General features: G+C 53.0%; 1 protein-coding gene across 9 annotated transcripts in view; it reads left to right on the top strand.

Annotated features, from left to right (window-relative positions):
* The window catches only part of Kif17 (kinesin family member 17), a 71,471-nt gene that overhangs the window by 10,826 nt on the left and 48,175 nt on the right, over positions 1-12,470 (top strand). For all 9 annotated transcript variants that reach the window (XM_008838598.2, XM_008838597.2, XM_017799519.2 and 6 more), the window contains exons 4-6: positions 2,664-2,853; positions 5,624-6,076; positions 8,704-8,813. In XM_008838598.2, coding sequence (XP_008836820.1) covers positions 2,664-2,853; positions 5,624-6,076; positions 8,704-8,813 — 753 coding nt within the window. The remainder of the gene's footprint in view (positions 1-2,663; positions 2,854-5,623; positions 6,077-8,703; positions 8,814-12,470) is intronic.

Here is a 12,470-nt window from a genome sequence, read left to right as displayed (position 1 = left end):
ACCCTCCCACAGGACCCTGTCCCTCCTCCTTCCTGTTCCTCCTCTCTCTCCCCTGGCCTATCCATTTCCCCTTCCCAGGACCTTGCCCCTCCTTCCTGCCCCTCCTTGCCCCAGCCTCCATCCATTCCCCCAAAATTTTACCCCTTCTCCGCAGCCGCCAGTTTCAGCACAAACCTAGCAGCTCTTTGCACTCCTGCCAGAACTCTACCACCTGCCTGCAAGCTCCCCCGCACCTCTCCCAGTACCAGTGAGTCATGCTCAGCCCCAGGCCAGAGAAATAGACAGAGGTAGACACGGGCTGACTGTTTCAGAAGGCCAATCTCAGGGTCACACGCAGGCTTGCCTGCTAACAGACCTTCCACCAAGCTATGTGGGGGCAGTGAGGACTACCCTGGACCCTAGGAAGGGCTTCATTGTCACACCCTGTGCTCCTTTAGCGAGCACAGGGACTGTGGGTGACAGATGTGCTCAGTGATGCGCACTCCGTGGGCACCAGGCCTTTGACATGCTGCCTTGTGGGTGATGCACAGATGGGTCTTCTGTAAGCCGTAGGAGGAGACCCAATTCTCTTCCTCTCATCCTTTATCACAAGCCCAAGAGCACGGAGAGTGGAGATGGATTTGAACCCAGAACACAGGGTTCAACACAATACAACACAAGCTCTTAGCTGGTATTCAACACCGATCCTGGTCCTTTTTATAACTGGCAGTTTTTCAGTCAGTGAAGGTCAGCAAGAGATTTGGGGACGGCAATTCACATCCCCCTCCCCCAGCCCGTAGGAACAACATTCTGGAGCTCTACCAGGGAGCGTGACAGAGGAGCATGACAGAGGACCTGCGGGGGTTACCCCAGGACTCCGCTCTAACCCCTGTGTAGGGCAGAGAATAGGAGTCTCTTCTACCTACTGATTCAGTCCTGGACCCTGGTCACCTCTGTACTCTTGCGCCCCTCTCCATCCCTGCCGTAACCCAGCTGGTTGCCATGGAGACCTGACTCTGGCTTTTTGCTGCCTAGATGAGCAGTTACCAAGGAACAGATCTCACAGCTCTCAGCTCTCGCTCAGCACCTCCCCAGGGCCAGTGTTGGCAGTGGGGTAGGGGCAGAAGTAGTGGGGGGTCAGGAGTTGGAGGACAGGCCTTTTTGACTTCTGAGGTTACTCAGGTTCAAGAAAGACAGCATTCTTTTTATGACCTGTACCCACAGACCCAGTGAGTACTTTTTAGGTCTGTTTCTTTAATTCCCATACAGTCTTGCAGAAGCGGGGTTTCATTCTCTTATTTCATAGGTAAGGCAACACAGGGAATCTGACATCCCCTCCTAGCAGGAAACAGACCAAGTTTCCAGCCTGAGTCCTTTTGAATAAATAGGAATCTGGCTAAATAGACTCTTTCTGAGGCTGAGAGTGACAAGCCACTCCCCAAGTCCACTGTGTGCCCCAGGCTAGGTTCTAGGTTCTAGGAGAGTGGTGGGATCCATGTAGTAAGCTCTCCAGGCACTCAAGGGCTACACGACTCTGTTTATAGAGGCTTCTGCCTGTCTTTTATGCCCATCTTTTCCACCTCTCTTACCTTGTTTCTGGAGCCTTCTTCCATCTGTGGCCTTTAAGTCAGTTAACCTTTATGTATCTCGACTGCTTGTTTCCCATAGAGCCAGCTCCTTCAGGCTTCTTACCTAGGCAGGTAGGGCTAGCCTGTGTCTTGTGTCACCACTACTGCACAGCAGGGGCCTGGCCCCACCTGGGACCCCTGCTCAGAGTAGGCAAGCTGGGCCTTCTGTGCTCAGTCAACATAGTCATTTGGCAGGCAAATATCTGTTGTCCTGATTCTTTCCAGCCCAAGATAGGGCCTCCCTAGGTCACCCAAGTTGGCCTGGAATTAGTAGCCATCCTCCTTCCTCTGCCTCAGGGGCGCTGGGATTATAGGAATGCACCACTGCACCCAAGCTTCATTCTGCTCTTACCAGGGTGGTTTTATTTCCTCTCCCACTTGAAAGATACTGTGTTCTGCATCTCCAAGTGAGCAACGAAGCTCCCTGCCTGCCTGGAAAACAAGCCAGGAATAGCAGATGCATGTAGAGTTTAGTTGCTGCTGTGTCCAAGGGCTGAGCTTCGAGCCTGTGGGAGTTTGAGCAGCAAATGACCCTCCCCATGCCACCATCCTGGAGTCTGGGAACATTTCTGTTGTCCTGGAGGTACAGCAGAGAGATAATCAGAAGCCGTATCAATAGGACAAGAGGAAAGGACATTCTCAAATCCCTGGGTGACTGCAGGCTCGTCCCCTAGGAACTGAGGGTCTCAGACTGAAAAACCGCCTTTACAGTAATAATTCTAATAATAACAGCACAGATGATGGTTGTGTTTATGGAGCACTTACTGTGTGCCCAACGCCATGCCAAGTAAGCTTTGTATGTGCCTTGCTTTACTGAATCCTCACCATGCCCATGAGGTAGATCTCTCATGCCCATTTTCCAGATGTAAAAACTGAGGTTCAGGTTGTCACTGGCCCAGGTCCCACAACAGGTGGGAAGCAGGGGTAGGTTTGCAGCTGACTCCACCGAATGGAGTCCCCTCCGTATTACAGGTGGTTGAGGAGGGACAGAGCCCTGCCCTTGAGGTCCTTAGGGATCCCTGGTGATCTCAGCCTTCCCTGGCCCCCTGCTTACAGCTGAAGGAGCACCCGGAGAAAGGCGTGTACGTCAAGGGGCTGTCCATGCACACGGTGCACAGCGTGGCCCAGTGTGAGCGTGTCATGGAGACGGGCTGGAAGAACCGTGCTGTCGGCTACACCCTGATGAACAAAGACTCATCACGCTCCCACTCCATCTTCACAATCAGCATCGAGATATATGCCGTGGGTATGGGGACAACTGCGGTCAGGGGGTGGCCCAGACACCCTGAGCCAGGTTCCCACTCTTAGGAGGAAGCCTCACCTCTTGGAGCCTGGTGAACCCCATTGGGAAACTGTGAAGGAAACAGACAGGCCCTCTTTATGCTGGGACCTGTGTTTCCCAGATGAGCAATGGCCACCACAAAAATCCTAGTAGTTAACATGGCACTTCCTGTGTGCCAAGCAGTTTCCACACATCATCTCACCTGGTTCTTACAATAGCCCCATGAGCTACATACTAGTTACCATCAAATGAGAAAACTGAGGTCTCAGGGCTGGGATGGAGCTCAGGTGTAGAGTACTTGCCCAGGCTCCAGGCCTGGATTCCATCCCTGGGAAATTAAAGGGCTCAGCTGGCCTTCCATGCCAGGAGTCTGTCTGCAGAGTACCACTCAGACCTCCAGCTCCTCTTTCTCAGCAGTGTTCTCTGCTCTCTGTTCATCTGCCTCTTCCTCTTTCTGGAAGAATGTGTGAGAAAGAGAAGAGGAAAGAGACCCACGTCTATTTCCAGCACTCGTAGGCCCGATGCCGCCTGGCACACTTCCCACTCCTCCTCCTTGTACCTCCACAGCCTCCTCAAGGCAGGCGGGGTCATTCTCTTCATATACCTGAGGATCTGAGAGGTGTGCTCATTCCGGGAATTTGAACCCAGGCTTCCTGGTACCTGTGCATTTCCACTAAACCTGCAGCTACACCTGAATTTGTGAAGCAGCCCCAGCCCAACTAGAAACATAATTATGGAGAGACCCCTGACCTAAAGTCAAGGCCGGGGCTGATGGAGTCTCCTTCCATACTATCCACTCACCAACCTGCGTGATCTGTCCCCAGACCAGTGCCCAGGTGCTTGCTGAGCACAAAATCGTCAGCTTAAGGGTCCCTGGAGATGCCAATCTGGGGGGGGGCAGGATCAGTATGAGCATAGCCTTATGCCTTTCAACTGGAGCAGGGCTGGCAGTGGGCAGCTGGCTGGTCAGTGGATAGGAGAAGCTTCTGAACACTGTCAGGCTTTGTTAGAGAGTCTGAAGGACAGGCTGATAGCTAAGCATAGCTCACCACTGATATCTAAGCCTGCTTTTTTGCATCCTTTTTTCCCTATGAAAATTTAACACAATTGAAACTTCACACTCCAGGAGGGCTATCTCTGGAGCTTTGTTTTCCACTGGCTGTATCATTGCCAAGTCTTTGCGACCATGGGTTGAGGACTGTCCACAGCTCACACCTTTGCTAATCAGTCACAGGGTGCTGATGTTTCTGGTTTAGCAGTGCCTTGGATGATACCACTAATGTCTTTGTGCTCAAAGCCTTTTCTTCTCTGAGATTCATTTGCTAAGGCTAGACTCCCTGATCCTGACTTGTACGAATACCTTCAAGGTTCCTGGTTCATCTCAGTACATTCTACAGAGAGCTTTCCAAAATAGAACTCTTTCCTGCTCTTTTTTTCCTCTCTTTTTTAAGGGCCTACAGACCCAAGTCTCACCCATCTCTACCAAATGCCGGCAAGCATCTTACCTCCCTTCTTCAGATTGCTGTGTATGTAACTCAGGCCTGTTCTGGTTTCCACCAGTAGGAACCTTAGCAAGTTGCTCCCTTATCCTGGCACTTCCCACAGTCCTGAATCTGGGCACAATCCACTGCTAAGTCTGGAGGGAGGTAGCCTGGTGACATAGGAACCATGAGCAGTACTGGTCAGCAGGCTGTCATTCCGTGGTCAGCCACCACCTGGAGCCCTCTCAGTGAGTGGCACCTCACGAGGACTCTTTCAGTTGGAGTTTCTTACCATCTCACTGGGGGAAGGGCTGAGCCTCGGGGGGGGGGCGCAGTTCAAAGGTGAAATTCCCCTGAGATTCACTGTCACTAAGGATGGGGTCCTCCAGGGCTGTCTTCAAGACCTGTGCATCTGAGACCAGTGCCCAACTCTCCTGTCAGCTCCACACTCAGGGTCTGCCCTGCTGCACAGCCTAGTGTCCGCAGAGTTGGCTTTGTTCCTGGGGCAAGAGATTCTGGGTGTTTGCTAGGCCTGGAGAATGTATAGCCAGCTGACCTTAACCCCTCCCAACAACCAACACTTGTAGGGAGCCAACCAATGCTAGTTTTACTTTGTAGATGCTAAGAATTTGAGAATCAAGCTGGGCGTGGTGGCACACGTCTTTAGTCCCAGTACTCAGGAGGCAGAGGCAGGCGGATCTCTGTTAGTTCAAGGCCAGACTGGTCTACATAGGGAGTTCCAGGTCAGCTGGGGCTACAGGGAGACCCTGTCTCAAAAAGACCAAAAAAAGAATTTGAGAATCAGAGAGATGTATGGCTCTGCTGATGTCACACAGCAAGGAGGAGGCAGGGCTGTGCAACAAAGCCAGTGCTTTTGCAAGAAAAAGCACAGCTCCTTGGTTATTGTCTCATCCCCTCTTCTTCCTCTGTCTCTGGTCTCACAGGAAGTCTGTCTGCTCTGTTGTAGTGACCAAAAGAGATCTTGTTGCTCCCAGAGAACTGACCCTGGCTTCTGGAATCAGGCAGCCCTGGGTTCCCATCTTGCCTCATCTGTGTGGCTTTGGGTTCATTCCATGCCCTCTCTGAGCCCCAGTCCCTCCTGTACTGTGGCAGCCCCTCCTTCACAGGCTTCATCGGGCTCAAATGCAGTCCTAGGTGGGTGGTGGGCCCTCAGGGCCTGGTGGCCAGCTCCCCTTATCTTGGGAGGGTGGGGAGCTCACCCAGCACTTGCTCCCCTGCCTACTTGTCTACAGATGAGCGGGGTAAGGACCACCTCTGCGCAGGCAAGCTCAACCTGGTGGACCTGGCTGGCAGTGAGCGGCAGTCTAAGACCGGGGCCACAGGGGAGCGGCTGAAGGAGGCGACCAAGATCAACCTGTCATTGTCGGCACTGGGCAACGTCATCTCAGCCCTGGTGGATGGGCGCTGCAAGCATATCCCCTATCGGGACTCCAAGCTCACACGGCTGCTGCAGGACTCCTTGGGTGGCAACACCAAGACACTGATGGTGGCCTGCCTGTCCCCTGCAGACAACAATTACGATGAGACCCTCAGCACGCTTCGTTATGCCAATCGGGCCAAGAACATCAAGAATAAACCACGCATTAATGAGGACCCCAAGGACACCCTGCTCCGAGAGTACCAGGAGGAGATCAAGAGGCTGAAGGCCATCTTGGCCCAGCAGATGGGCCCTGGCTACCTGTCAGGTGGGCCAGCCTGGGGTAGCAGGAGGGGGCGGGCCAAGCAAATTTTCCACCCAAATGTTCCTATGTCTTCCGACTCCCTCTGGATAGGCTCAGCTCAGGACACATCCCCTGCCTGTGGCCCCAGGAAGAGGTTTGTCTGTCTGGCCTGTGCAGTCAGCCATAGGCTCACCACCCACTCCCTGCCTTGGGCTGCTGTCTGTCATCCACCTGTCTGCCTGTTGTAGCAGCAGCAGCAGCAGCAGCAAGCAGTGTGTTCTTAGCATCTGGTGACTCACTTCCCTGCATCCCACCCTTTCTCCCACTCAGGCACCTTGTTATTGCAGCTCCTATACCCAGGCTGTCATCTGGCAGGTAGAGGAACCCAGGTCTGGAATACAGGCCTGCAGAGCCAGAGGGGATGCCAGGGAGCTCAGTGACAGTGAGCGCAGAAGAGTCTGGGTCCATCAGCCCCCTTCCTCCTCCTGCCCATCTGCCTGTCTGCTAATTCTACATACACCCATAGCCCCAGCCTCCACCTACTCACCAGTGACCCCGACCTCTTTCTGCCTACCTGCCTTCCTACCTTCCCACCCACTCTACTGTTTACTCGGCCGTGCTCACGCATCTACCCATCATCCTTCACTTCCTCCCTTCTCCTCTGCCTACCCATTCTCCTATTCAAATCACCCACTTCATTCCCCAGCTGTTCACACATCTGCCAATTCACTCTCCATCCTGAACCCTCTCACTTTTTTGCCTTTCCATCCATCCCAAGTTCCTACAACACTGTGTGGACCAGGGCTGGGCACTGGGGACGCATATCACTTAGACCCAGGCTCTGCCTCAGGCAGCATCTAATCTCCTTGGGGGGAGAGGGATAGACTGTAAGGCAGACAGCCACACTGGACAGAAAGGAGCCTGTGACTGGGCTTGTTTGGGGGTCTGTGGCCAGTCAGAGGAGGTGCCACAGAGGACATGGTGACCAAGCTGAGTCCTCGGGGATAAAGAGCAGAATGAAAAGTCAGTGTGTGTGTGTGAAGATTCCCAAACACCGTGCTACACTTACTTGGGTGACCACACATATCTGCTGGCTGCCCAAGGGCAGTGGAGGGTGAACAGGTAGAGAGGGCAGTCAGTGGCTGAAGCAGAAGGTCCAGGCACCTTCTCACCTCCTCATCCTGATCCTGCACACCCCAAGACTGGTAAACGGAAGATGGGAGTGGAAGATGTGCCAGCTCTGCCAGTGGGTTCCTAACCTTGCAGCTAATGCAGCCCTCCAAGTAGGGGCCCTTCCCAGGTTAGGAGCCATGATGCTCAGCAGACAGCAGTGACTGGTGTCATACCTGGTCACATGCTGAGGCTGAGCAGTTACTAGCCAGCTTACCTGCTCCTTGTGTAAGTGACCAGGCCCAGGATCCCCTACCTCTTGATTAAGGTGATGACAGTCAGGACAGCTCGCTTCTGCAGGGAGCAATGAGGAAATCATCTGAGGCAGCATGAGAGCTTAGTACCCAGATGGCTGGGGACCACAGACCACGGTGCTGATCTGACCATGTGTGTGGGACTCCTGGCCCAGTGCTCCATGATGTTAGCCTGGGGCTTCTCAGCCTTCCTCCTCCCTCTGGTTGTTTCGTATTTCTCTCCTCTTCAGCACCGTGTGAAGCATCTCCAGTCTCCTCTATGCCCTCTTGACCCTACCCCAGGCAGGCCTGTCTTGCCAACCAAATAGCCCTGGTTTCATGGTCTCCTCCATGATCACGACCCTCCGTTTGAAACTCTTGTTTCCCACTTGCCCTCTGTACCCTTTTTCCTGATTCCCAGCCATTCCTTCCTGCTCCAGGATCTTCCGCATGACCTCCGTGCCAACCATCCCATAGGTCTCTGCTGTGTCCTCTTCTCTCTCCACATTCCCTCCCCAAGGCTCCTAGAATCTGGCCTTTTCTTCCTCCACTCTACCTACTGTCCCCATCACTCCTTTACAGCCATGTAGGTGTCCCAGTGCAGGCCCAGCCCTGCCCCAGGGCCTTTGCACTCACCCTGCCTCCTCTGTCTGGAGCGCTCTCTTCCCCTGCATCTCTGCATGTACTTTTCCCCAAACTTCACATCTCATCTGTCCTCCCCCGAGGTCTTGCCTGACCACAATATTGGAAGAACAGTCTCCCCATTCTTTTCTTTTTCTTTTTCTTTTTTTTTTTTTTGGTCTTTTTGAGGCAGGATTTCCCTTTAGCCTCAGCTGGCCTAGAACTCACTATGTAGACCAGGCTGGCCTCAAACTCACAGAGATTTGCCTGCCTCTGCCTCCCAAGTGCTGGGATTAAAGGCGTGCACCACCACGCCCAGACTAATTACACATTTTTATTCTTTTTTTTTTCCTTACCTTTCTCCCCCAGTAGAAAGTGTAGTGTGTGTGTGTGTGTGTGTGTGTGTGTGTGTGTGAGTGTGTATGTGGGGTGTGTGTGTGTGTGTGTGTGTGTGTGTGTGTGTATGTGTGGTGTGTGTGAAGTGCTGCTTCCCCAGTGTCCTGAATACTTGGTGCTCTGAACAGATGTGTTAGGTGGCTGGGCAATTCCATTTTACGTAGAGACAGCTTTCTGCTTGGTTCCCCATGTGTCTTAACTCTCAGCTCCTTGGTTTCTGTTTCTCTCTAGCCCTGCGGTCCACTCAGGTACCAGTGAGCCCTGTCCAGCCTGAGGAGAAGCTACTGTCCCCTGATGTGGTCCAGCAAGACACAGAGGCTGAGAAGCAGCTGATCCGGGAGGTGAGACCCCAGAAGGCCTCCAGTGGGATGGGCAGGGCCTCCCAGGGAGACATCATGCCTGCAGACCCATCATTTGCTTCATCCCCTGTGGGGTTGGCACCACAGTCCCTCTGTGTGGCTGAGAAAGTTGGGGCTCAGGGACGTGTCATGAGTTGTCCAAAGTCCTGGGGGAGACAGGGACAGGCGTGTCAGAGAGTCAGAGCTCAGATTTGAACTTGGGTTTCTGACTCTGGACTGTCATCTGTGCAGCATTAGGGTCTGCATGATCACTGGGGACCAGGGAACATCCCCAAGAGCAAGAGATGGCTGGCTGGGCATGGTGGTGCACGCCTTTAGTCCCAGCACTCAGGAGGCAAAGGCAGGCGGATCTCTGTGAGTTCAAGTCCAGCCTGGTCTACATAGCAAGTTCCAGGCCAGCTAGGGCTACAGAGAGACACTGTCTCTGTGAGTTCAAGTCCAGCCTGGTCTACATAGCAAGTTCCAGGCCAGCTAGGGCTACAGAGAAGAGAGAGAGAGAGAGAGAGAGAGAGAGAGAGAGAGAGAGAGAGCTAGCAGCTGATGGGAGTAGAGAGGTGTCCCAAGAGTAGGAGAGGCCTGAGCCAAGGCCAGGCTGTGAGAGTCCAAAGGCGTCTGTCTGCCTTTGGTGCTGCCTCCAAGCCCAGTCCTAAGATCAGCATGACCTGTTTATCCCAGGGTGAGTGCAGTGAGTTTCATGGGGGTCCTTTATTGTCCCAGCATCCCTGGGAAGCAGCAGGGCAGGTGACCCTAGGGGCACATACATAGGCACACGTGGTGGAGGCTCCCTCCTAACCCCGGGCTTTTGAAAGCTGCCTGCTGGGCCTGCTGGTGTTTTGCCACTGGGCCATCCCTGTGAGGAACTGACTTTTCCTGAAGGGGAACCCTGATGTTAGGCAGGGGCAGTTCTGCAGGAGCTCTGGCCTGGCTGTGTCTATAGATGAGGGTCTTGCCTCTCAACTGTAACCTCAATTGAGAGATCCTTATTAGGGGGCCTGGCCTTGAAGCAGACAGGGTGAGGCCTAGGGCCTCAGACCTGGAAACTATGCTGTTCACTTGGCCTTTGAGGCTCTCTGGGGCAGGTCCAGGTGTCAAGTCTGTCTCTAGGAGTCAAGTCTTGCCTTTCATGGAGGTGGCAGCAAGAAGGAGCCCTTTGGTAGGGCTTAACAGGAGCCTAGAGAGAAGCCGCATTTACAGGCCGCCGACCAGGATGGGGGCCCTTCCTAGTTGGAGCCATGCTGCTCCGCGGCAGCAGGGACAGGAGCTGTACCCAGTGACATGGAGTGGCTGTGGAATCCCGAAATGACCAGTGGATCTGGGTCATAGATTCTTAGGGGAGGGGAGAGCTGGACAGTACCAGGGATGGAATTTTCCAGGCAGGTGCCTTGATGGTCAGGTAGACTGGGTGCCACCTCTCTCTAGTAGTCTCCAGAGAGAATACACCCCACTCTGGGCAAATCCCCTGTCAGGTACCAGGTAGAAATTCCTTCTGTCTGGGAATGGGGGTGACCTATCCCTCCTGCCCATAACCTAGTGGACAGTAGAGGCCATCAGAGGGTGTCACCAGGCACTGCCACCCCCGCGATTCCATTTCTGACCCTAGAGTTTCTGCTTTGAGCCATGCTGGGAGGCAGAGGCAGAGGTGGTCTACCTGCCCCATTCCAGTGCATCTTTATATTGTGAGTCATAGTCCTGAGTGCCTGCTATGTGCCAGGGACTGCATTCCATTAAAGTTAGCCCCTAGGATGAGAGGGGGCCCCTGTGTATAAAAAAATAGAGTCAGGGGTCCCTTGGCTGTGAGCCCAAGGCATACCTCTGCGTTTTACCCTCCAGTCAGTACCAGGAAATTTGGACTAAAAGATTCCCAGGGTCGTCTAGTTTTTATTTCACAAGTCCAATACTAACAGGCTCTGGGGCCTTAGGTAGATGGTTTAAGCTCTCTGAACCTCTTGTTTCCTCCTCTTTAGAATGCCCAACCTTCCCGCTGTTTCACACTGACCATACGAGGGCAAAAGCAAGGTGCTTCCTTGAGACTTGTTCAATGAGCTCTAAGCAGAAGCAGGGCTCTGGGCTTATGCTCCAGCCCCCTCCTCCCCTCAGCTAGCATGGCCCGAGCAGCTAGAGGAGTTGGTGCCATAGCTAGAGGGCACACAGCCCAGGGGAAGTTATTGCTTTAAGTACTGAAAGGTCCAGAGCATGTTGTAACTGCCAGGAATGGCCTAGTATAGAGGGGGATATTGTGGTTGAGGAAGATATTGTGAGGGGGATGGTGGTTGAGTATGCAAAGGCCTCAGAGGGGCCATGGCTTCTGTACCCTGCAGGACAGGTAGGGAGGGTGCCTGCTATGTGCTGGGGATATGTATTCAGCCACTCACCAGAGGCAAGGGCCCTGGCAGTCTCAGGTAGAGTCAGCCACTCACAGAGCTCCCCCTGTGATTCAGGGTCCCCCATTTAATGGTGAGAATGGAAGGCAGGGCTGTTCTTTGTGTTTACATGTATGTGTGTGTGAGAGTGCCTGTATGTATGCAAGAGTGTGCTCTTGCATGGATGTGCTTATGCAGACGTGTGTGCACACCTGTGTTCACATGCACATATGTATGCATGCATGTGCTCACACAGGATGTGTATGTTTCACTGGGGTGCAGGTGGGTGGCTGAAGCCTGGCTTTCACAGAATCAGGGCTCGGCTGGGAGGAAGCAAGGGAGGCTGCAGGGGTGAGGAGCTGAGCAGGCTGAAGATGGATAGTGCTAGGCTGGGGCTCTCAGCAGCCAGCTTAAGGATGGAGGCCATGAGAAAGCAGATAGGGGATTGGACTGGTGGTCTTGAAGGCTGTCAGAGAGCTGTCTAGTCGTGGAAACTCCCTAGGCCTCAGTAACACTGCACATGGCACCATGAAGCTCAAATGCTTTTTAAGATGTGTTGAAGAATTCTCCTGGGGGGTTGCTGGTGGGGAAGCCTGACAGTGACACTCTAAACAGAGGATAACGGAAGCAGAAAACAAGGTGCTGTGGCAGAGAGTGGCAGACGGTAGGAGGGACGCCCCTCTGAGGCTTATGGAGGAACTTTCCGGGGAGCAGCACAGCCCCTGAGGCAGGGAGGAAGTGAGCATGTTTGGGAGAAGCAAGTTACCAGAAGCCTAAATACAGTAAAAATGAGGGTTTTTTGGACTGGAGGCATAGCTTAGCCATAGCACACTTGCTTAGTGTGTTAGTCTCTTCATCACTGTGACAGAATATTTGACATAAACAACTTTAAAAATGAGAGATTTATTTTGGCTTATGGTTTCAAAGGCTTCAGTTCAGTTTCAGTCAGCTCCATTGCTTTTAGGACTGCGGCAGGGGAGAACATCAAGGTGAAGAGCATGTGTAAGGAAAGCTGCTCACCTCATAGTGGGCAGGAAGCAGAAAGAGAGAGGGAGAGGAGAGGCCTACACCAGCAGCTTTCTTTTTCCTTTTTTCTTTTTTTATTATTTTTATTTTATGTGTATGAGTGTATTGCCTGCATGTATGTGAATGCGCCTGTGTCGTGCAGTATCCCCCTTTTTAAAAAAAAAAAAAAAAAAAAAAAAAAAAAAAAAAAAAACCAAAAAAACATTTTTATTAGGCCTGGCATAGTAGCACATACCTTTAATCCCAACACTTG

Source organism: Nannospalax galili, unplaced genomic scaffold, assembly GCF_000622305.1.
Source record: "Nannospalax galili isolate Female #2095 unplaced genomic scaffold, S.galili_v1.0 scaffold2019, whole genome shotgun sequence".
Lineage (NCBI taxonomy): Eukaryota > Metazoa > Chordata > Mammalia > Rodentia > Spalacidae > Nannospalax > Nannospalax galili.
Note: the sequence above shows the minus strand (reverse complement) of the source record. Positions and strands in the feature narration are given on the sequence as shown.